Genomic DNA, 26,720 nt, shown 5'->3' on the forward strand with positions numbered 1-26,720 from the left:
GAGGAGGAGGAGGAGGAGGAGGAGGAGGAGGAGGAGGAGGAGGAGGAGGAGGAGGAGGAAGCAGAGCAAAGCTTAAAAAAAAAAAAATCATTACTCATCCCTGGTTCCCCTTTGCGCTCGAGTTGGCACAGATGAAGGATGTAGAGAAGAGTCATCAATGAATCTGTAGATTAAGTATAGATGGGACAAAAAGGTCTACTTTAAAGTATTTATATATATTTGGGTTCTTGGGCAGATTAACAAATACAATCTCTAAAGACTAATATTGATACAAAGATATAGATAAAAGATGGTCTTGCATGGGCTAATACTAAAACTGTTGTGAACCAAGGCTTATAATCAATCCAATATATGTTTGTGTGTGCATGCTTGTGTGCATATACGAGCTTGTGCATGTGTGTGTGTGTGGGTGTGTGTAAGAGAATCAAGGCAGAGACAGGTAATTATGGAATGAGAATGAAGTTGAAGGTCTTTTCTTCACATTAGAAGGGAAGCTATAAGGGCTAGGACATGGTACGGAAGAATGTTTACCAAAAAAGAAGAGTACAGTAAAAGCCCACACAGAGTTAATAAAATATGGAAGAGCAGTCGATTGACAGCCAGGATGATGGATCACATCCCAGAAATTCTTTATCTTCCGGAAGGGCCAAGCCAACTGGTGGAATGAGGCAAACAATTATACTTTTCAGAAGCTTATCTTGGCAGCTTTGGTATTTTTGCTTATCATTGACCTGAATTTCTGTTTTTGCTTTGGTTTGCTTTAGGACCTCACAAGTCAGCCTGTATAAGCTCTAGTTGGCTGAGCTAGTTAACTGAGGTGAAACTCCAATCTGAATAGCAGGAAACAGGACCCTAAACTTGGAAAAACTCATAGTTTATAAAGAAGAGGCTGCTTTGGTTTAAAATGTGAGCAGTCTATTCTTAGGAGCAATGGAAGTGCCAATTTGGAGAAAAGCAGAATATTTTTAATAGCCTTTGTTTTGAAATCATATGTACAAAATAATTTAATTTCTATTTTGTGGGTAAGAAAGAGACTCCATTAAACATTCATACAAACTGAAGGATCTAGTTCCAAATGATGATCTAGGTTGAAGCCACCATGAAGGGAGAACGTCTGGTATGGGGGTTGAGGGGACTTTAACACAATCAAAAGGTTTAAGTCATCTACAGAAACACTGGAATGATAATGCTGAAAAAGGAGAACTTTGTGTAAAGAAATTCATATGGAATGGCCCAAGAACTGAGGACTGTAAAGAAAGGTTTAAAAAAAAAAAAAAAAAGTTTCCCGGCCGGGCACCGTGGATCAAGCCTGTAATCCCGGCACTTTGGGAGGCCGAGACGGGCGGATCATGAGGTCAGGAGATCGAGACCATCCTGGCTAACACGGTGAAACCCCGTCTCTACTAAAAAATACAAAAAACTAGCCAGACGAGGTGGCGGGCACCTGTAGTCCCAGCTATTCGGGAGGCTGAGGCAGGAGAATGGTGTAAACCTGGGAGGCGGAGCTTGCAGTGAGCTGAGATCTGGTCACTGCACTCCAGCCTGGGCGACAGAGTGAGACTCTGTCTCAAAAAAAAAAAAAGAAAAAACAACCTTTCCCTACTATGTGTCTATGTGTTCACACACTGGGGCATTTTGCAGGGTGGAGGGTAGGAGGAGGGAGTGATCAGGAAAAGTAGCTAATGGATACTAGGCTTAATACTGGGTGACTGAAATAATCTGTACAACAAACCCCCATGACACAAGTTTACCTATGTAACAAACCTGCACTTGTACCCCTGAACTTAAACTAAAAGTTAAAAGAAGAAGACTAGCACTAAAAAAAAGAAAAAGTTTTTGAATTCTTGGTTTATGACTTTTTATCAAGGTTCACACTTACTACTAAATAGTTTCAACACCTTCCTGGATCTACAACCACCAAAACATGTGATTTAGAGAATGTAGCATTCTGGAAAGATTTATATTGCTAGAAAGCCTAGTTTGTGGCATTATAGCACTACTTGCATTCAAGACCAGGGCAGAGATGTAATGGGGATTCTGTTTTGGAGCTATTCAGCCAATACATTATTCCTCGGTAGTTCCTCATTTCTAACATCTCAGAGCTACTATATCAAGAGGCCTAACTGACCTGACCACAGAGGTGGAGAGAATAGGCAGGATGGACACAATGTAAAAGAAACTCCTTCCCATGAAAATGAAGGAAATATTCCCTTCCACCTAGGGGCAGCAAAAGAAGGATAGAAGAATGAGAAAGCCAGACAGCAAGGATCTTATTCCCCTATACCACCAGCATCTACTTTAAGGAGGGAGTGGTGATGTGCAGAAATGACAAGATTCACATGAAGTCACTCAGGGCATCAGGGATTCTCTGACTGTAGCCCATGGGAGATGGCAGGTGTTTCCTACAAAAGAATGATTATCACAGTCTAGGGCATTTGTAAATGGATATAGGTAGGCACAGGAGACTGAGAAAGCTCTAGATGCCTTCCTTTTCTCTCTGCCAATGTTGCAAAGTCCTGCAGATGACCCAGAAGTTCCTGCATTCACTAAGTGGATGCAAAGGTGATGAGAAGACTGCAGAGGCCTGGACTCAAAGACCCTTTAGGTCCCAACAGTCCAAGACTAAGTCCCTGGACTGTGGGGACCTTAAGGGAGGAAGAGGTGAGTGGAATTCACGACCAGAGACACAAGGCTAGGAATTAAAAGATCAAACAGGAAGCTGGACTTCAACCATCTCGTCCATGCGTAAGGCTAAATGAACAGTTGAGATCATCAAAGATACACAGACTTCCCCTCCTCCATCATCATAAAGTAAGGTAAAGAAGTCAAGAAGATGGAATGAAAGAGGGAGATCGGCCAGGCATGGTGGCTCATGTCTGTAATCCCAGCACTTTGGGAGCCTGAGGCGAGCGGATTGCCTGAGGTCAGGAGTTTGAGACCAGCCTGGCCAACGTGGTGAAATCCCATCCCTACGAAAAACACAAAAACTAGCTGGGTGTGGTGGCTCATGCCTGTAATCCCAGCTACTCCAGAGGCTGAGGCAGGAGAATTGCTTGACCCTGGGAGATGGAGGTTGCAGTGAGCTGAGATCATGCCACTGCACTCCAACCTGGTTGACAGAGTAAGACTCTGTCTCAAAAAAAAAAAAAAAAAAAAAAAAAAAGAAAAGAAAAAAGAAAGGAGAACTGAAAAACTAAACATTTATCCAAAATAGACTTAACCAAATAAGACTGAGTTCTCTGAAAGATACCATTTAGACTAAAAGTCTTGCAGATATCATTTATTACTAATTTAAAATTTTGTGATGAACCCCCATATCCCACATTATAGCAGTTAGGTGGATGCTCATGAGGAAGACATGATCAGCTATAGATCACAAATATATCCTAACTTTTTGCATATTTGATATATCACTGTACTGAATAATATCAGTAAAGAAATAGTACATAGTTAGAAGCTTATGCTAAGGCAAACACACTGGCTATGTTAAGAGAGTGGTTGCTCCAGCCTTGAGGTTTATGCATAAGTAGGCAACAACAAAATCTTCTGCTATAAACAACTGAACATTAATTAATAATTTGGGAGAAGGCCCCTTAGATGGCCTTCTCTTTTCTCTTTCTACTCTAACTAGGATATAGTATTTTAAAAATTGGGCCCAAATAGATACAAAATATTTATAAAGGTACAGCATTTTTATGGTACAGATGTACAGGGTCTTAACCTACATTCTATCAACATGACTTATCACTGACAACTTTAAGTTTCATCACAAGGTCAAGGTAATGTTTGTCAGATTTCTCTACTGTAAAGCTACTTTCTACCACTTTCCATAGTCTATTCTTTGGAAGCAAGTCACAAAGTTCAGCTCATACTCAAGGAGTGGGGAGTTAAGCTTCACCATCTTCAGGGCAGGAATATCTACATAAATCATGTAAATTCTTCTGTACAGGAGATTTGTCTCTTCTTTCCAATTTACTTATTTAGTTAATCATTTTTATCTAAGTATGAATTCATGAGTACTTGATAGTTTGGGTTAAAATCTAATACTATGTAATTCATTTTGTTGACCAAATTTCTCTAGCTTTGGCCATTGAGACCTCTTTTGGGCTGACTCTTGCGTCCCTTTGAAATGCTCCATCATTCTGTTTTTTGAACCCTTCCTTACTTTCTGGCATGACATGATGCTTCAGGATCATCTTCTATATTCTCTACCCCAGATTTAGAATCAGTCATTTCTCCAAGGAGCCCTAGTTCCTTTTATTGGAGAATGATGTTAGAAACCAAAATCTGGGCAGTGGGTGTGCTCATTACCACTGAGGTATCATTCTATCTAAGCTCTCCCAGCAGATAGAGTGAGCTATATACAAACATAGCTAAAATTATCCTTGTAACTATCCATCTTTCTATGTATTAAGATAAACATGAATTCATACTGATGTCTTTGACTCTAATCCAGTACCATACTGTTCATTATAGCCTGTCCCCAACCCCTTGCTTATCTGTAACTTCACTCTTTGACAGTGAGAAATCTGGATTCTGTCATCTACCATTCATTTACTCATCAATCAATTCCAGCAAACATGTAAAGCAAGTTCAGAATTGTTAACTGAAAACCCCATGAGAAATAACTCTACCAACTAGAATACAGTTGTGCATGTCTAGTTCCCTTCGTATTAATTCTTAAAATTCCCAGTCAGCACACTGTTTTCTAAAGGTACCTAAATTAGTATCTTTTTATTTCTCCACCTCCCATGTCATTAAATATCTTTCCAAAGATAGCGGAAAGACAGTGGCTAGATTGTGTTCTATGGAATGAGCATGCTAAAACTAATTTAACATTTTCTTAGGATGTTACTTCGAGTTGTTTTAATCATTATACTAAATACTTCATATTTGTCCAAACACACAGATGACCTTAGACAAGGAAATAGTCTACCCAGGATTATATTATTTTAGAATACAAAGAACTTTAGATACCAACCATTCTTGCAATCAATGCTGGAATGTTATCTCCCTAGTAGATACTTTTAGCAGGAACACTGAACTCATTATTTTCCAAGGAGTAGAGTTATTATTTGAGTAGCTATAATGTATAGTATCTTATTACTTCTAGTGTCCTCCAATAAAATGCTGGGCTTTTGTTGTGCTTAATATAGCCAACATTTAGGACATCAACTGTAATACTTAATTTCAACCTTGCAAATGTGTTTTAAAAAAATTAAGCCCTTGAAAACCCTGAAGATAAACAATATAAAAATAACAGCAATTGGCTTTTTATGTGTGAACTTAAGTGAAGTTTCTGGTAATGCAGCGTGTTTTATTGGCAAATTAAACTATACATTGTACATCTTTTTCTCGCTTAATCTCCATAATTGAGAGAAAATGATATACAATTATATCAAGTTAAACTACACAGAATGTTCTGATTGTTACTACTGACTTACAAGAATTGTTATCTCAATATATCTAATCATCCGCAAATTCTTTTAGTTTCAATTTTCTTGATGCTTTCATACAAAACAACAACAACAAAGAATATGGGAGGTAATGTGAAACAGTCAGAAGTCTACTAGACCAGGAATCAGTAGCCCTGGGTGCTTACTGCCACAGGAACATCAATTTTGTGATCTTAGACAAGTAACTTATTTTTGTTTCAATTTCTTTGTCAATAACAAAAGGGTAATAGAACATAAGTAGATAAACTCCAACGGTTTCCTGGATATTTCGTCTTTCTTTACATAACCCAAATTCATTTGCAAGGAGAAAGAAAGGGTTATAGTAAATACATTTGTTGAAAATATGATTAATCTTTTTTAAATATGTTAAATATCTTAAAATCTTAGAATAACTGTAGCCATTCAGTGCAGTACTGTGTAGGCTCTGCCCAAACTGGAATCCCAGGTTCACTAGCTATGCAACTTAAACAGCAGGTTTTTGTCTTTAAAATACAGCTAATAATGATAATTACCATGTAGAGGGGCAGTGTGGATTAAAAGAAACAACGATTGTGAAAAGCCTAGTACCAGGAATACATGAAGCACTCAATGATAGCTGCTCTAGAATAGAATTATAAGGATATTTCAATAGAGAGGTAATGACTGATAGGTAATACGTCTCCTATGTCTGATAGGTTAAATGTCTTCCTATGTCTGGGTGCAACAATTTGGACTTGTTTGTTTCTCTTTTCTTGCCTAATTGCTCTAAGACTTCTTGTGCTATGTTGAAAAGAAGTGGGGAGAGTGAGCATCCTTGGCATGTTGAGAGGAGAAGCTTTCAGTTTTTTACCACTGAGTATGATGTTAGCTGTGGCCTTTTCATGTATGACCTTTATCGTGTTGAGGTACATTCCTTCCATACCAAGTTTGTAGAATTTTTATCATGAAAAGATGTTGACTTTTGTCAAATGCTTTTTCTGTACTATTGGGATAACCGTGGTTTTTACTCTTCATTCTGTTACTGTAATGTATGATTACATTGGTTGATTTACATATGTTGAATCACCCTTGTATCCCAGAGATAAATCCCACTTGGTCATGGTACATGATCTTTTTAATGTGCTGTTGAATTTGGTTTGCTTATTCTATTTTATTTTATTTTATTTTATTATTTTGATGGAGCCTTACTCCGTCGCCCAGGCTGGAGTGAAGTGGTGCAATCTCGGCTCACTGCAACCTCCACCTCCCAGCTTCAAGTGATTATCCTGCCTCAGCCTTCCGAGTAGATGGGATTGCAGGCATGTGCCACCACGCCCAGCCAATTTTTGTATTTTTAGTAGAGATGGGGTTTCACCATGTTGGTCAGTCTAGTCTTGAACTCCTGAACTCAAGAGATTTGCCCACCTTGCCCTCCCAAAGTGCTGGGATTACAGGCATGGGCCACTGTGCCCAGTCTGGTTTGCTAATATTTTTAAACAATTGTTGCATCTCTGTTCATCAGGGTGTATGTTTCTTGTTCACTGTTGCATTCCCAGAAGGCCTAACACAATTGAAAGATATAAATATGAACAAATATATAAATAAGGTAAGCATGTGTTTTTCTCTGACTTAATAGCAAAGCTTTATCCAGCTTACTCATAGAGACATTGGTTCCTCTTTGGTTTCTGGAATATGAGTCACTCATATGCCCAGCCATTATAGACAGGTTTTATTTAACTTTTGTGAGAACTAACTCAGAGATTGACTCATCTGACCCGTGACACCTGCCTATAGATTCTACCTCTAGTTTGTCAGAAAACTTCCTTGGTGCAAAAACAAACATCAAAGCATTTCAACCTTCAATACACTTAATGCATTTATCCCTTATTCTAAAGAAAGAAGGCATTCACAAAGGGAGCTCTGGACAGCAGGGGAAATGAAGAAAAAAGATATTCCGAAAACAAGAGCTGGCACCACGTAACCAGCACTGCTGAGGGGAATTCGTGCTGGATCTGGGCAATGGCAGCAGTCTAATCCCAGAAAGAGAATGCTCATCGATGGGGTCTGTCTCAGGTCTCAACTTGTCTCAGAGGAACCCTCCCCTGCACTCTCCACTCCCTTAGTTTTGAACCATGGCTCAAAAAGCAAATAATAATTCACTTTCACTTAATAATGGTAAATGAGTTGCTCTGTAGGGGACATCAAACTACTAGTTACTAATACTATTACCAAAACTTTTCTGCCTGTCATTTCCCCTGATTCTTAGGTCTCTATTACCTTACTATATTTTTGTGATTGTTATGTTACTCTCCATACCATATTTAATGTATATTAGGATAATAATCATTTGTTGATTAACTCTTCTCTGGTCAGAGGTAAACAACTAAGTTCCTTTTTGTTAGACTTTAATAACTATGATATTCAAAGCAGCAAAAATATCACCTGCTACATTTGTTTCCCAGTTAAGAATTAAGATAATTATGATTAAGAGATACCCCATCCAAACCATTACACTGGTAGAGAAAGTACTTTAAAAAATATACAACATTGCACATCCAAAAGAGAAAACATAAACTTTAATCCTATGAACCAGGATGGAACAGAGTACACAGCTGCTGTACACAGATACACACAGCAATACACTAGGAATATTTTGCTTTCCAACTTCTCCTGGAGCTTCCAAGTCATCACAGACCACAGTTTTTACCAACTGCTTTGCCACTATAATACTCAAATACTATAATACTTCCCACTATAATACTCAGTAGTGCTCAGATTACCATCTTTCCAGTTTCCAGAATCAATTTCCTTGCCATTTGCTGCCCAGCCCTTAATACTCAAATTTCAGCTTTCCGTTATAGCAGCACCCCATTTCTAGGGATGACATTCTGTAAACATCAGAATGGGTTATTTTATGCTGCAGTATCAAACAGTCCTTAAATCTCAGTGGATTATCTCTCACTCAAACTACAAGTCTGCAGTGTTATCAAGAATGCTTGCTTTATCCTGGTCATTCAGGAAATCCAAATGACAAGGGCTCCAGCTAGACACAGCTTCCACAATTGCAACTGAGAAAAGAGCTCCTTTTGGCTGAGAGTAGTGGCTCATGCCTGTAATCCCAGAACTTTGGGAGACCGAGGCGGGCAGATCATGAAGTCAGGGGTTCAAGACCAGTCTGACCGACATGGTGAAACCCCATCTCTACTAAAAATACAAAAATTAGCCAGGCATGGTGGTGCGTGCCTGTAATCCCAGCTACTCAGGAGGCTGAGGCAGGAGAATCTCTTGAACCTGGGAGGCAGAGGTTGCAGTGAGCCAAGATTGTGCCACTGTACTACAGCCTGGGCAACAGAGTGAGACTGTCTCAACAAATAAAAAAATAAAGAGAGAGAGAGAGAGAAAGAAAGAGCTCCTTTCAGTGCATCTCATTGAATATTAAATGTTTCCACCTAGATATGGCACATGCCAATTTTATTCACATTTGCCTTGGTCACAGCAAGTCATGTAATCAGAGGGGGCAGAAAGGTGAAATTCTCTTATATGTCTGGAAGGTGAAGACCTGGAGTATTTGTGGAGCCCTAATGACCACTAGACCTCCCAATCCCTTCTTCCACCAATTCCTCTGCTAATCATAGAAGTCTGTTTTGTCTTGTTTTTTTTTTTTTTTTTTTTTTTAAGCTAAGCCTTTGGGAAATATCATCCTAAAATGCTTCCCTTCAAAGGCATACAAATTGTGTCTCTAGAGAGTACACAAATCAGGGGGATAGAAGCTAATATGAATATCATATTACTTGTTCTTTATGTAGCTGTTCTTTTACTTCAGACACAAGTCAGTGAAAATGGTTGTTGGTAGCGCCTCTGAAAAATAGAAGAGCACAAGGCATTCACATAGCATTTAGATTCTTAGATCTTTGCTCTTTTTAATTATCAAAAGGGCTAGGAAAAGGGCTTTGGAAGAGATCTATAAATATTCCTCTCTTTCCACCTTTCAAATATAGCCACTATTTAGGTTCCCCTGCAATATGAAAGCCCAAGTGCTACAGCAGCCTCATCTTTGCACAATTGCAGAAAGAAATAGGAACCATTTTCTTCAACGCAGAGACACCTATCACTGAAAATTAAGGAAGAACTCAGTTTCTGACAGGCGTTTGTGAGTTAAAGCAGCTACAAGTAGGTAAGAGATATGTTTACTAGAATAAAATTACATGTTGTGCTGCTCAAACTGTTGTGCACAGTCACACTGCACGTTAAGAAAGATTTCCTTTGCAAAATTTTTTCTCCACCATACATTTTTTTTTCACACTAATCTCTCTTTCCTTAACTAAAGCAAAATCAAAACAAAATACCCATTTTTGAGTGGGCGACACAAAGTATGTAAATACTGTCTTTTATTTAATCTAAAACCTCGCCAATGAGTTTTGTATTTTATCTCCTAGGGCTAAAAAAACAAAAGAAAACCAAACACCAAATGCCCTTTTTACTTGCTAAATCCCTTTTATGTGAAAAGTATGAACAAAAAGGAAGACTTCTTTGCTTCCCACATAATTTCTATATTCAACTTTTTCCATCAGCTTTTCCTTTTTTAAAACCATGAATACCGTTGTCAAGATAATCTAAATGTATAGAAATGGATAAAATGGGAAAAATTTTTAAAGTGGTATTTAAATTGTTCTTCAGTTACTTTATGCAATGATTTGAAATACTACTTTTGAAATACAACAGTGAAAACAATCTCTCTAATATATTGCCTAATTATTAAAAATTTTACAGAAACAATGACTACAAAAAAGTGTGAATTTTAGTTTGTTCTCTAAGAATATTATCTATTTGCCAGTGACTAGTTAAATTATCATTTTTACAGCATTTAAACTACGTTTTAGAATACCCACTGGGCTATGTTATCACATATGTTAAAAATAAACCCATTTGAGGCCGGGCGCAGTGGCTCACACCTGTAATCCCAGCACTTTGGGAGCCCAAGGTGGGTGGATCACCCGTGGTCAGGAGTTCGAGACCAGCCTGGCCAACATGGTGAAACCCTGTCTCTACTAAAAATACAAAAAAAAACCCAAAACAAAACAAACAAACAAAAAAAACTATCCAGGCCTGGTGGCATGTGCCCGTAATCCCAGCTACTCTGGAGGCTGAGGCAGGAGAATCACTCGAACCCAGGAAGCAGAGGCTGCAGTGAGCCGAGACTGCGCCACTGCACTCCAGCCTGGGCTACAGAGCAAGACTTTGTCTCAAAACATAAAAAATAAAGCATTTGTAAGACACTGGTGATATATAGACCTGAGTGATAATGTTCAAAGAAAAAAATCGTATTAATGGATTTCTCTCCTCTGAAACAGCAATCATGATTAAGAACAGCTAATGACAACAATCATAGGGGCCTATAGAATACATGGCTTACCCTAGCAAATAGTATACATGTGACCTTGATAACTAGCAGAGAACAGTCATCAATCAGCTACCTTTGAAGATACATGTATTAGTCCATTCTCATGCTGCTGTGAAGAAATACCTGAGAATGGGTAATTTATAAAGAAAAGAGGTTTAAATGACCCACAGTTCTGCATGGCTGGGAAGGTGTCAGAAAACTTACAATCACAACTGAAGGCGAAGCAAACATATCCTTCTCCACATGGCAGCAGGAGAGAAAAGTTCCAAACAGATGTGGAAAAGCCCCTTATAAAACCATCAGACCTCATAAGAACTCACTCACTATCACGAGAACAGCAAGGGGGTGACCACCCCCATGATTCAATTACCTCCCACTGGGTCCCTCCCATGACAAGTGGGGATTATGGGAACTACAATTCAAGATGAGATTTGGGTGGGGACACAGAGTGAGACCATATCAGTACACTAATAAGAAACATATGTAAACATAGTAAATAAATGTTGTTTTAAGAGAGACTATCTTTAAACACGTTTGATATTAGTTTATCTCCTTTCAAATTCTGACGTTTAAGACCCCTATAGAGAATTTTGTAGGGAAGAAGGCTCCCAAGAACTGTTTGTTCTTCTTTAGCACCCTACCTAAACAAGAATTAACAGTAACATTAATCATTTGGAAATGTGTACACTGATGTATCCTTTGTTCGCCTAGAACAAAAGCAGTCCTAGTGTAATAATTAAAAACTAGGGCTCTGGAGTCAGAGACCTATGCCTATAACAATAGCACCTATCTTACAGGATTGTCATGATTAAATAAATAAAGATATAGGATGTAAAGTCTTTGGCCTACTGCCTCAAGCAAAACATACTATCAATAAATATTTCTTATAATTATTAATTATTAATTATATTAATTATATTTATATTAATTATATACTTAATTATATTAATTATAATATAATTATTCAGAAAAGCTATATGGGAAGTTTACAAATAGGAAAAAAGATGGAGGTTAAATAGTACCATAGGCCACATGTGACTCATGAAGATGAGGTGTGAATACCCATCTAAAAAATCATACTAATTTTCATAACAGTATTGAAAATCCATTTTTGTTTACCTGCTAAGAATTGAGTTCAAAATGTCATATTATCTCCAGCAACATTTAATGATAGTGCTAAAGCACAAAAGATAAGATACAGTGTATTTTCCTCAAGTACTTAGTTACTATGATTTTTAAAGCATTTGCATTAAAAAAATCAACCGCCAGAATTAAAACCAAGAATAAACAGATTTTTTTTCTCTTTTGTTTCAAAAGGCAGGTATACAGGATAATATACACCAGCACCAGCTATAATCAATTACAGTAGTCCCCTTATCTGGTGGGCATACGTTCTAAGACCCCAGTGGATGCTTGCAGTCCTGGATAGTATTAAACCCTATATATCCTATGCACAAACTTATTTTTCCTTCTTTACAATTGCAGGGATAGAAGATCCATTCTTACCATATTTCTTAGCATATGATATGTTAACCTCACATATGATTTTTTTTTCTTTCCTTATTTTTTTCTATCCTTTTTTTTCTTTCCTTTTACTTTCCTAAGTAGAGAACTTTCACCTTTTCACTTAAAGGAAGCCATATTGCTTCTCTTCGGCTTAACCCAAATTGCCAGCATCAACACTCTTGTGCTTTGGGCCATCACTATCTAAAATAACGATCACTTGGACACAGCACTGTAATACCTTGACAATAGATCCAATAAGTGAGATAGCTACTAAGTAGCTAAAGGGCAGGTAGCATCGACAGCATGGATAGATGCTAGACAAAGAGATGATTGATCTCCCGGGAGGGTATGAGTCTTCATCACACTACGCAGAACAGCACACAATTTAAAATTTATGTATAGTTTATTTCTGGAACATTCCATTTAATATTTTCAGACCACAGTTGACTGAGAGTAACTAAAACCAGGGAAACCATAGTTAAGGGGGAAATACTGTAGAACATTTGTGAGATGGTATCTCAATGTGGTTTTGATTTGCATTTCTCTGATGGCCAGTGGTGACAAGCATTTTTTCATCTCACACCAGTTAGAATGGCAATCATAAAAAGTCAGGAAACAACAGGTGCTGGAGAGGATGTGGAGAAATAGGAACACTTTCACACTGTTGGTGGGCTTGTAAACTAGTTCAACCATTATGGAAAACAGTATGGTGATTCCTCAAGGATCTAGAACTAGATGTACCATATGATCCAGCCATCCCATTACTGGGTATATACCCAAAGGTTTATAAATCATGCTGCTATGAAGACACATGCACACGTATGTTCATTGCAGCACTATTCACAATAGCAAAGACTTGGAATCAACCCAAATGTCCATCAGTGACAGACTGGATTAAGAAAATGTGGCACATATACACCATGGAATACTATGCAGCCATAAAAAAGGATGAGTTCGGGTCCTTTGTAGGGACATGGATGCAGCTGGAAACCATCATTCTCAGCAAACTATTGCAAGAACAGGAAACCAAATGCCGCATGTTCTCACTCATAGGTGGGAACCGAACAATGAGATCACTTGGACTCGGGAAGGGGAACATCACACACTGGGGCCTATTATGGGAAGTGGGGAGCGGGGAGGGATTGCACTGGGAGTTATACCTGATGTAAATGACGAGTTGATGGGTGCTGACGAGTTGATGGGTGCAGCACAGCAACATGGCACAAGTATACATATGTAACAAACCTGCACGTTATGCACATGTACCCTAGAACTTAAAGTATAATAATAATAAATAAATAAATAAATAAATAAATAAATAAATAAAGAGCATTTAGTGCTAGAAAGTTGCCTTTCAGCACTGCTTTAGTTGAGTTCAACATAAAAAAAAAAAAAAAAGAACATTTGTAAGTGTTAGTTTACATAACTTTTCTTGGGATTATATAATTATTCAATTGTATATTATATCATGCAGAATCACTGTGCTTGGGGAGTGTCCCACAGCCATGTGAAAGTGCCCTTCTTGCTGTCTCTCCATTTCTAACTTTTCTGTTTGAACTTGTTCACATACACATAAATAACGGTGACTTCACAAAAAACAAAGTTCCATAAGACATGGATTATTTTTTAATTTCAAGGATTGGGCTGGAGAGCTAAAGGAAACTACATAAAGAAGAAATGCCAATGTAGCCGATGTGATTTGTAAAGAGGTTCCTTTTCTTTATCACTTCTCAGAGCAAAATCGTATCCTGTCAAATATACTAGGCAATTTAGTATTTATAGGAGACAGTTTTATATATCAGATCTTACTGATGAAAATTACAGCTTGTTTTTGCTGAATCAAAAACCTACCTCTGGTCAAATCTTAAGTGTATCACTATATTAGCAAAACTTCTTTTTTATAAATGTGAATATACACAATATGTAAGAAGAATTTAATTCATAAAATAATTAGGATAATGGTTTTAATAGAACATAGTAGCTACCAAAAATGTCCCTCTAGACAGAATTCTGTATCTCTAAGGAAAATTACATCCAACTCAAGTCCTTTAGTGAGTGAGGCAAGGCAGAAATAAGTAAGTGAAACAATTTCCTACCAGAACAAAGTGATCCTAACATTTCCTTTCTTCCAGAAAGCTCTTGCGGATTTTCCCCAGTCAGGATAGGGTTTGTCCTGAAGCATCATATCAGTGACCTTAAGCAATGAAAGGATCTTATTTAGCACTTTCAGAAATCTTAAAATCAGATTTAACTATAAGCCTATAATTTACATTCTATTGAGAACAGAATAAGTACACATTTTAACATTATAACATATGCAGAAACAAAAATTAGGATTTACTTCATTCAATTAAAAACTCTAACAGTTTATTTGACTGTACTGTACATACGGAATAAGCACATTTCAAGTCATTCAACATGTCAGATATTAAGATTTTTTTAATATTAAGATGACCTTATATAAAGAAAGTACCTTTGAATATTAGTATCACCATAGAAACAAAGCATATGTAACAAATAAAATACTATATTCTTTAAAAGTTTGTCTAAATCTGAAACTCAAGCATTCCCTGATGTCTAGATTTTTAGTGATATCATTAATCAAAATATTATCTTCTCTTTTCCTCTTCCTTACTTCTTCCAACTATACATGTGGTAAACTACTCGTACCCAGTTTTATAGCATATTTATTCTAATTAGCCAGCATTCTCTCACCCACAATTCTATGCCTTCATCTAAAAATGTTCTTCCTCTTTTCCTCACCTGCACAGATTCTGCCCATCTTCTGAGGCCTAAGTCATATCACTACTGTGATGTCTTCACTGTTCTCTCCCACTTATAGAAAACTTGTGGTTCTTGACCCATCCTTCTCATGTCATGTATCACCTTCTACCTTCTCTTTTACTTACTTATATACTTTTTTCTCTCTTCACTAGGCTTTGAAATCCTTGAAGGTGGAGATCTTTCTATCCCTTCTAATGTCAAAGGGATTTTTATATACTAGACCAAAATATTTGCTCAAGAACAAATGATAAAATAAATTAAGATATAAATACCTGTTTTTAAAGATCCATTAACAAAATACATTGCTTATTTACCACATCACATATTAATGATTTCAGCAGAAGCCCAAAGTAGCATAAATAGTTAATCTATTAGAAAGGTATTTTAAAAATCCAATGAGGATGGATAATAAATTTCCTTTAAAAAAGTGTTACACAAATGTGTGTGTATGTTACACACACGCACGTTTCCCATTTCCAGAAAATCTGCCTTCCCTTCAAGAGAAGAGAACACTATTCCAATACTTACGATTTTGATTAATAATGTTCAAATTCAGACAAGATAGATTCAAAATTATGAAAACAGAAATGAAATGAGGTTTATTGCATTAAGAGAGAATTTTCATCATCCACTAAAATAAATTTTTCTCTTGTGCTTAAAAAGCTTTATCATTGCATTTAAGTGTAGCTTTCAACAGTGGCCTTGATATGGGTGAAATGTAATCATTTATGATGAAAGATGGTGATTCAGTGGGGAGTACTGTTAGATCAGTGACCCCTTCAATAGTACTGGATTTCCTGTAGAAGGCACATCAATTCTCAAGCAGGGGCATCCAAAATGGTCTCTGGAAACATTCACCAGCATGTCACTGCTTCACATGCTCACTTAGATGACACAATCAGAATGGTGGATAAGGATTCTAGTTTACAGGAAAGATCTGATATTAATTCTTCATATTATTTCTCAATGTCATTTCTAGGAATAGAGTTCCAACATTCTCTTGGTTGATGAGAACCAAAGATAGTCCATTCCCCTTCACTGAGTAACACTACAGATTTATGTAGGCTCTATCTAACATAGGGCCTACAATAATTTCACATGATGTGGCTTCATTGTTGAATAAAAAAAGATTCAACAATCATGCATGGTTTTAATATAAACTTTCAGTTCATTTCTCTTTAAACTGTCAATCACCATCAATGTGAATGCAACTAATATTAAGAATTCAAAAAGGAAAACATTTTTTACTTATTTTAAAAGGGAAACTAGTTCATCAATGATTTTTTCATCTGTTTATCTTCTTCTTGATCCTTTTAAATTACAGGATTATATTTTCTCACTCAAATTAATGCCCATGGATAGTATTTCCCATCAAAATGATTCATGATACTTATCAAAAGGAGTAAAGGGAAGATGGTAGAATAAAAATTAACCATGAATCAGGTGAATTACATTGTTACTGAAAAAAAAATAATAAAGGTGAAAACAGAGAAATTTAAATCTCACATATTCTTAGGAATAAAAAGAGCTTTATATCATAACTCCTCTTGAGGAAAAAATTGCTATTTTTTTCCAAATACAATTTCAGCCACTGTACCTTTATAACTTTCTTTAATAACAGGTCTCATGTCAAATATTTTAACAAAACCTAAAGGTTACATGAATAAATACGTAAATAAATATTTCTTGTTGCATCAGACTTTTAAAAGATTTAATTAATTCTCTTCAGTAATATTTATCCTGTTCCAGAAAGAATCAACATGGTAATAAATATTTCCAAGGAATAGAATGATTACTGGGTGGGTTTTATTCAATTTTCAATGTTTTCTCCAGGGCACTTTCTGGGAAATACTTATTATATTTTCTAGAAGGAAGCAATCTGCTGCTGTATGACCAATTATTACAGCTGCATGTTTTGTAAAAATGACATTCAAGGATAAAGCATTTTCCCAGGAAAATGGTGAGATGAAGCAAAAAAACATTCTTTCAGATGGCAGGCAGCTGATCTTTGTCACCTCCAGCTCAAACTCTTTATTTTAAGTCATATCATCAGATCAATGTCAGGTCACTTGCAACTAAATTGGCAGGAGCAGAGACAGTCATTAAAGGGATGCATTCCATAAAGAAAAATCCAATTATCTCCTGCATTAGAGAAATCAAATTCATTTCTGGCGTTGGTCAAGGACAGTCTTTGTGGGAAAAGATGCCGGAAAGGGAGACTAAAGACAATGCCATGAGGTTTCTGTGTAGCATAAATACACAAAACCTGTGAATGCCTCTCTCACAGGCAGGTATTAGAATTTGAAATTGCAAATCTTTCTATGCTGAGCGAAATGTGCTTAACTCTTTGAATCTCAAAATCCTTCCCTTCCCCTTTCCTCTCTAGTAGGTCCCTGTACAGAACTCAGAATCTCATTATGGCACTCACCACATCATGGCTTATCAGATCATCTTTTTCAGTAGAATATAACTTATTTGAGAATACAGATATTGTGCAATCTCAGCAAAAACATGCATTTTGAGGTTTAAAAGTCAGCAAATGATTGTTTAAAAAAACTATCTCTACAGAAATCTAAGTGAAATCTTTGCTTTCCTGTGAGGCGAGCCTGTATGATGCCGGTTAACAACAGCATGAAAATAGCAATGACGACAGTTATACTTCACGTTGGCTGTACAGCTTCATGGATTACAAAGCTGTTAATGGATTTTTCTTATTAAGCATCACAGCAGCTTTGTAAAGTAAGTCATTATTTTCCACCTTTTAGCAATGGAGGAAGAGAAGTCAATGAGGTTAAATAACAGAGCAAGGTCACCATCTCTTATACCATTATGTGCACTATTTCCAGAGTCAGCCTGCCTGGGTTCTAACCCTAAATATATCTCTTAGTAGGTTTTTTTTTTTAAATTTAGGACAATGTAATTAACCTCTCTGTGCCTTGTTTTCTTATTAATCACCTATGAGCACAATATATATATATTAGCAGGTGGTATAATAATTATTGGTGTGTTATTGTTCATATCTGAGATTTCTATCCAGTCACTTTGCTTTATATCAGTAATGTATCACACAAATGGATTTAGAGTCAAAGGATTTGACAATCTTTTCTATGAAGACAAGACTATCATATATTGAACTATTAGAATATGATAAAGACATAATTTAATGTTACAGTATGATACAGTCTATAATTGCTATTTAAAATCAAAGGGAAGGAGGTCACTGAAGGCTGCAGTCTTCTAAGAAGGCTTCATAAAATATTTGTGTGACAAAACTGAGTATTAATTGACATTCTGTGTGATTCTCTACTTTTGCCATTCTTATCTTCTTAGCCTGATTACAAGCTAATTCTCATGCAGGTACTACATATACTATATCTAAAGTCATATTTGATATGGTTGTATGCTAAGCATGTGATACTCGTGTAAAATATTGATTTATGAGCGATACAAGGCCAAAATAGAAAAATAACTATGGCTATGTAGTGTCGCTCTTGAGGTAGCTACTAATTGGTGGAGTATCATTTAAGATAAATAAGCGTTATTCTATCAATAAACAAGCATATACATAAAGGATATTAATGAACATAATAGATAAAATTTTATTTGCTAGTATGTCATTTTATTTCTTTCTACTTAACAATATATTGACATCATTCAATATTAGCACATATAAAACTGTTGAGATAGTTTCTTCTTGCTTTAGTCATCCATCATGCCTTTTTAAAAATTGTTTTGCCTTTTATTTTAGGTTCAGGGAGTATACGTGCAGGTTTGTTGCATGAGTAGATTGTGTGTCACTGGGGTTTGGTGTACAAAAGATTTCATCACTCAGGTAGTGAGCATAGTATCTGATAGGTGCAAGTTTTTGATCCTCACCCTCCTCTCACCCTCCCCACTCAAGTAGGCCCTTGTGTCTGTTGTTCCCATCATTGTGCCTCCGTATATTCAATGTTTAGTTCCCACTTATAAGTGAGAATATGCAGTATTTGGTTTTCTGTTACTTTATTAATTTGCTTAGGATAATGGTCTCCAGCTGCACCCACGTTGCTGCAAAGGATATGATTTCATTATTTTTTATGGCTGCATAGTACTTGATGGTATTTATGTACTATATTTTCTTTATCCAGTCCACCACTGATAGGCATTTAGGTTGATTCCACGTCTTGCTATTGTGAATAGTGCTGTAATAAACATCTATGTACATTTGTCTTTATGGTACAACAATTTATATCCTTTAGGCATATGCCTGCTGGGAACAGGCCCCCAAATCTGGCCATAAACAGGCCATGAGAAACTGGCCATAAACAAAGTCTCTTCAGCACTGTGACATGCTCGTGATGACTATGACGCTCACACTGGAGGTTGTTGGATCACCAGAATGAGGGCAAGGAAAACCTGGCCCACCCAGGGTGGAAAACCGCTCATGGTGTTCCTAAACCACACACAACAGCATGAGTGATCTGTGCCGTAAGGACATGTTCCTGCTGCAGATAACAAGGCAGAGCCTGTCCCTTTGTTTCCCATAAGGAATGCTTTTAGCTAATCTATAATCTATAGAAATAATGCTTATCACTGGCTTGCTGTCAATAAATATGTAGGTCAAACTTTGTTCATGGCCGTCAGCTCTGAAGGCTGTCAGCCTCCTGATTCCCACTCTGCACTCTAGTTCTGTGTCTTTGTCTTAATTGCTCCAGCACCACTGGGTTAGGGTCTCCATGACCGAGCGGATCTCGGTATATGCCCAGTAATGGGATTGGTACGTCAAATATTAGTTCTATTCTAAATTCTTTGTGAAATCTCCAAACTGCTTCTCTCACAGTGGCTGAACTCACATTCCCACCAGCAGCATATAGGCATTCATTTTTCTCTGCAGCCTAGCTGGCATCTGTCATTTTTTTTTTCTTTTTAATAGCCATTCTAACTAGTGTGAGATGGTATCTCATTGCAGTATGATTTGCATTTCTCTAATGATTAGTGACGTTGAGCTTTTTATATATATATATATATATGTTTGTTGGCCATGTGTATGTGTTCCTTTGATAAATGTCTGTTCATGTCCTTTGCCCATTTTTTAATGAGATTATTTGTTTTCTTGCTTGTTGATTTATTTAAGTTCCCTATAAATTCTGGCTATCAGACCTTTGTCAGATGGATATTTTGCAAATATTTTCTCCTATTCTGTAGTGTATTCATCTGTTCTCACACTGCTAATAAAGACATACCCGAGACTGGGTAATTTATAAAGGAAGAGGTTTAACGGACTCACAGTTCCACATGGCTGGGGAGGTCTCATAATCATGGCAGAAGGCAAAGGAGAAGCAAAAGTATGACGTACATAGTAACAAACAAGAGAGCTTGCGCAGGGGAACTCCCATTTATAAAACCATGAGATCTCGTGAGTCTTATTCACTACTACTAGAACAGTATGGGGGAAACTGACTCCATGATTATCTCCACTGGCACCTCCCTTGACATGTGAGGGTTATTACAATTCAAGGTGAATTTGGGTGGGCACACAGCAAAACCATATCACATAGGTTGTTCATTTACTCCGTTGATAGTTCATTTTGCTGGGCAGAAGCTCTTTAGTTTAATTATGTCCCACATGTCCATTTTTGTTTTTGTTGCAATTGCTTGTGGAAACTTCATCATAAAGTTTTTGTCAATGCCTGTGTTCAGAATGGTGTTTCCTATATTTTCTTCTAGGGTTTCTATCATTTTAGATCTTATATGTAAGTCTTTAATCCATCTTGAGCTGATCTTTGTATATAGTGAAAGGAAGGGGTCAGTTTCATTCTGCATATGCTAGCCAGTTATTCCAGCACCATTTATTTAATAGGAAGTCCCGTCCCCATTGCTTGTTATTATCAACTTTGTTGAAGATCAGATGGTTGTAGATGGTTATAGGTGTATGGTTTTATTTCTGGGTTCTCTAACCTGTTCCATTGGTCTCTGTATTTGTTTTTGTACCAATATGCTGTTTTGGTTAGTGTAGGTTTCTAGTGTAGTTTGAAGTCAGGTAGTGTGATGCCGCTGATTTTGTGCTGTTTGCTTAGGATTGCTTTGGCTTTTTGGGCTCTTTTATTGTTCCATATGAATTTTAGAATAGACTATGGGTAATTCTGTGAAAAATGGTAGAAATAGCACTGAATCTGTAAATTGCTGCAGAAAATATGGCAATTTTAACAATATTGATTCTTCCTATTCATGAACATAGAATGCTTATCCATTCATTTGTGGCATCTCTGATTTCTTTCAAAAGTGTTTTCTAATTCTCATTGTAGATATATCTTCCACCTGCCTGGTTAGCTGTATTCCTATGTATTTTTTCTTTTTGAGGCTATTGTGAATGAGCTTGTGTTCTCGATTTGGCTCTCAGCTTGGACATTACTGACATACAGAAATGCTGCTGATTTTTGTACACTGATTTTGTATCCTGAAACTTTACAGAAGTTGTTTATCAGTTTAGGAGCCTTTTAGGGTTTTCTAAGTATAGAATCATATCGTCTGTGAAGAGAGAGAATTTGACTTCCTCTCTTCCTATTTGGGGGTCTTTTCTTTCTTTCTCTTGCCTGATTGCTTTGGCTAGGAATTCTAGTACTATTTTGAATAATAGTGGTGAGAGTGGGTATGCTTTTCTTGTTCTCGTTCTCAGGGGGAATGCATCCACATTTTGCCCCTTAAGCATGATGTTAGCTGTGGGTTTGCCATAGATGGCTTTTATTACAGAACATACATTCTTCTCAGCTGCACATGACACACACTCTAAGATCAACCATATGCTTGGCCATAAAGCTATTCTCAACAAATTCAAAAACAGAAAAATCATACCAACTACACTTTTAAACCACAGAATAATACAAATAAAAATCAATATCAAGAAGATGTATCAAAACCATACAATTAAATGAAACTTAAACAATCTGCTCCTGAATGACATTTGGGTACAGAATGAAATTAAGGCACAAATAAAAAGTTCTATGAAACAAATGAAGACAAAGAAACAGCATACCAGAATCCCTAGGACACAGCTAAAGCAGTGTTAACTGGAAATAGTGCTAATCACCTACATCAAGTTAAAAGGGTCTCAGATTAACAACCTAACATCATACGTAGAGGGCTACAAAAACAAGAGAAAACCAACCAAAAAGCTAGCAAGAGAAATGAAGTAACCAAAACCAGAGATGAAATGAACAAATTTGAGACATGAAAATCCATACAAAAGATGAACAAAACAAAAAGCTGGTTCTTCAAGAGAGTAAACAAGATTGATAGAGTACTACTTAGATTAAGTTAAAAAGAGATTTAAATCAACACAATTAGAAATGACAAAAGGGACATTATCACCGACCCCACAGAAATACAGAAAAACCTTAGAGACTGTTGTAAGCATTTCTGCATATAAAGTTAGAAAAACTTGAAGAAATGGATAAATTCCTGAAACATATAACTTCCCAAGATTGAACCAGGAAGAAATTGAAATCTTGAAAAGACCGAAACAAATTTCAACATGGAATCAGTAATAAAATATCCTACCAACAACAACAACAACAAAGGCCATGTGTGGTGGCTCACCCCTGTAATCCCAGCACTTTGGGAGGCCAAGATGGTCAGATCACCTGAGGTCAAAAGTTTGAGACAAGGCTGGCCAACATACCAAAACCCTGTCTCTACTAAAAATACGAAAAAAAAAAAAAAAAATCCAGGCGTGGTGGTACACACTTGTAATCCCAGTTACTCGGGAGGCTGAGGCAGGAGAATTGCTTGAACCCTGAAGGCAGAGGTTGCAGTGAGTGGAGATCACGACACTGCACTCTATCCTGGGCGACACAGTAAGACTCCATCTCAAAAAAAAAAAAAAAAATTGCTACTACTTCCAAAAAAGTACTGGACCAGATGGATTCACAGCCAAATTCTATCAGACATACAAGAAGAGCTAGTACCAATCCTACTTAAATTATTAGAAAAATCAAGGAAGAGGAATATCTCTGTAACTCATTCTATGAGGTCAGCATCATTGTCATATCAAAACCTTGAAGAGTCACAATGAAAAAAGAAAACTGCAGGCCAGTATCCCTGATGAACATACACACAAACATCTTCAACAAAATACTAGCAACCAAATCCAGCAGCATATCAAAAAGCTAATCTGCCACAATCAAGTAGGCTTTATTCCTAGGATGCAAGTTTGGTTCATTATATGCTAATCAATAAATATGATCCATTTATTGGATCACATGAACAGAATTAAAAACAGTTACTACATGATCATCCTAATAGATGCAGAAATGGCTTTTGATAAAATTCAACATGCCTTCATGTTAAAAATACTCAACAAACTAGGCATCAAAGAATCATCATACCTTTTTATGTGCATTCTTCTAAAACATGAAAGGTTTCTATTTTGTTCTAATTATTATCTTTATAATTACACTTCATTGAGGCATGTATTAATATTTCCTATTTATTAAGATTTTACTTACTCCATACTATGAGCATGGATAGGAAAATTTTATTTCTCCTTCCTCCCCCTCTGTCTTCTTTCCCCTCACTACCCTATTTTATTATTTTTCCTATTAACATATTTAACTCTTTGAGTATCTTATATTCCTATTTTATCACCTTTAATGATATCTTCACTCCTCATCTATAAAAAATGAGAAAAAAAATATTTTACTTTCTTATACTATATGTAATTTTTATGTTCTTAGGGTTTGGAAAAATTTCTACGTTCTGCTTTATAATTGGAAGTTATACATTTCTTTTAAACTTGACCCTAAAACTAAATTGGCAAGAGAATTATATAGCCTATAACCAAATTGCTTATCTTTAAAATACTTGGCCAATAATTAGGCTGAGTTTAAAATTATTGGGTCACATTTTTTCCCTAAGAAACTAGAGGCATTCCTTTATTGCCTTAACATTGTTGATGCTAAGAAGTGAGAAAACTGAACCTGAAATTATTTTTCTCCATCTCTCCAGGTAAATTAGTTTTATAAAGTATTCTTTTTATATTTTGAGTATAATAATTTTGCTAATTTTATTGATTTGCATCAATTTTCTAGGCATGATTTGCCCTTTCAATCTAAGAATTCAAGTTTTCCTTTGTTCTGTTCCGTCTTTTTGGAATCTTATCCTAATCCATGACTTTTATTTTCCATTACTTTAGTTCTATTTTTGGGGGACAACAATTATGTATATGCTGGGTTTCTCTGTCCTCTATGTCTACATTCCTTATTAGCTTTTAATTTTGTTCACTGAGTTAGGACCTATACTGAGAATTTTGGAGTGTGTCCAGTAATATTTGTAGAGATTTCAATTTGACCTTTATTTATCTAATTTTCTTTCTTCCATGTTTCTTTCCTGAGTCCACCATCTTTTATTTCATCTTCTATTGTCTCACATCATCCTCTCTGAATTCTTGTACCATTGCTTTGAAACCTTATTTTAAAAGGCAATTACTTCCCTAATTTTTAAAAAATTCAATATAATATGTTTGGTTACCATTTTCTTCTGGTCCTTGGTAGCATTTTCTGGTGGAGGACTCTTGAAGCTTCTGCTGGATTTTCCTATCATTTTCTTCCTTTTTTCTTCTTAGTAACAAAATTCTCATCCTAGTTCCTTTGGGACCGATTGACATCTGAATGATGTCAGTTTTTTCCAGACTTTCTGTATCCAAGAGGCTCATGTTGAGGGGTGGTAGGATCTACTCAGCCAACACACCCTACCCGCATTGTGCCAGGGCTTTTAGAGTCTGGCACCTACCTTGAAGAACTGTCCTTTACCAACTTTGCCTTTGATCAGCAACTATCATGCTTCTTCGTTTCATTGTCTTGAAACATAGTTGACCGTCACTGCATTTGGGAACCCTCCATTACAGACTGTGATTCAGAGTTAGATATGTCACTTAGTCTTAATATAAAGTTAGCATATTTGATTCCTGTTCTCCGTGTTCTTTTGGTTGATTGCCAAAACCTCTCTATTTTAAAACAAAATTTCTGAATTGTTATTTAAAGTGATTTCTAAGAGGCCCATTTACAATGACACAGATTTTTGGCAAATTTGAGCATATATCACCCAAAATAATTAGTATATCCATGAGAGGCTTGTTTCCTTTTTTAACAGTATCCATCAGATGACCTAAATAACATTCAAAGCCAGTTTTTAATTAACAATGTTTTCTATTAATGTCTTCCCCAAATACAACTTTGTTCAAAATAAAATAAATGTAATAGGAGATTTTGTAGGAGTTTCAACATAAAACCGTTTCAGCTCTTTTGAGAGATAATTTTGAAGAAAGGTTTTGTTTAATATTCAGTATATGTGATAAACTAAACATTGGGTTTATATGACTACCTATCTTTATAACATATATGAAACATGAAAAGTGTTTCATAAATGGAATGCTAAGGGGGTTTTTGTTTCTTTTTGTTTTGTTTTGTTTTTTGTTTTTTGAGATAGTCTCGCTCTGGCACCCAGGCCAGAGTATAGTGGCACGATCTCGGCTCACTGCAACCTCTGCCTCCCGGTTTCAAGCTGATTCTCCTCTCTCAGCCTCTCACGCAGCTGGGATTACAGGTGCATGCCACCACACCCCGCTCATTTTTGTATTTTTAGTAGAGACGGGATTTCACCATGTTGTCCAGGCTGGTCTCGAACTCCTGACCTCAGGTGATCCACCTGCCTCGGCTTCCTAACGTGCTGGTATTGCAGGCATGAGCCACTGCGCCCGGCTGTTAAGTATTCTTTAACAGCATTTAGTAGGTAGATTTTTCATCTCTTCTCTTAAAGATAATAGTAATATCATAGTCCCACATTGGTAGCGTCTCCCATCTCATGAAAATTGCAGCAAAATATGCCACCAGAAATAGGATTTTCATAGATTTCCTTAATTATCTTTTAAATACTTCAATAAACATCCTGGTGTAATTGTTATCATGGCCAACATTCTTTTAGTTCCTTGTGCAACTAAGAAAATCAATTGAGACAATTAGGGAAGAATTGCCCCGCCACTGAAATATTGTTTTCCTGACTTGGTTGATATCATTTTATTCTATTCAGTTTCATTCAGGAAAATATGGTCATGTATTGGTCAGTATATTGTGGTCACACACTGGTTCACATCAGGAAAAATACTTTAGGTGAAATTATAAGCAAGTATTTGGCACTTTCTCAGTATGCATAGCCAATTAATGCCAAGCTTTCAATATTAAAAAACCCATAATTTAACATATGCTTTGAAATTTCCTATGCTGGCTTATTCAGTGACAGGATGGAAAGATACTGAATTTCTTTTAATTTGTAAAAGCAGATTTAATGTTTGAGAACTTTTACTGCCCATGGAATATGGTTCAGGATATATTGATTTACCAATAGCCAAAGCCAACATCAACATGAGAACATCTTCACATACACAGGCCAAGAGGAAAGACTCTTTATCATGATGAAGGACATGAGCACTGACTAAGAGTGTTGGGACATTGGTTACCAACCAGAAAATGTCAGAATTTAAATTGGAGAGGAGGTGAGGTGAACAACAGGGCTCTAGTATTTCTTCAAGTTGTTCATTTTACTTCTCTGCTTCTAAGCATATTGATAGAAAGTCCTAAACACAC

At 36.5% G+C, this 26,720-nt stretch overlaps 1 protein-coding gene across 1 annotated transcript in view; it reads right to left on the reverse strand.

The window, feature by feature from the left end:
* The window catches only part of LOC112617278 (transmembrane protein 117), a gene marked incomplete at its 3' end in the record, with an annotated part of 544,094 nt that overhangs the window by 155,164 nt on the left and 362,210 nt on the right, over window positions 1–26,720 (reverse strand). Inside the window, exon 5 of the mRNA XM_025374027.1 lies at window positions 14,418–14,515. Coding sequence (XP_025229812.1) covers window positions 14,418–14,515 — 98 coding nt within the window. The remainder of the gene's footprint in view (window positions 1–14,417; window positions 14,516–26,720) is intronic.

The sequence above is a fragment of the Theropithecus gelada genome, unplaced genomic scaffold, assembly GCF_003255815.1.
Source record: "Theropithecus gelada isolate Dixy unplaced genomic scaffold, Tgel_1.0 HiC_scaffold_15989, whole genome shotgun sequence".
Taxonomy (NCBI): Eukaryota; Metazoa; Chordata; class Mammalia; order Primates; family Cercopithecidae; genus Theropithecus; species Theropithecus gelada.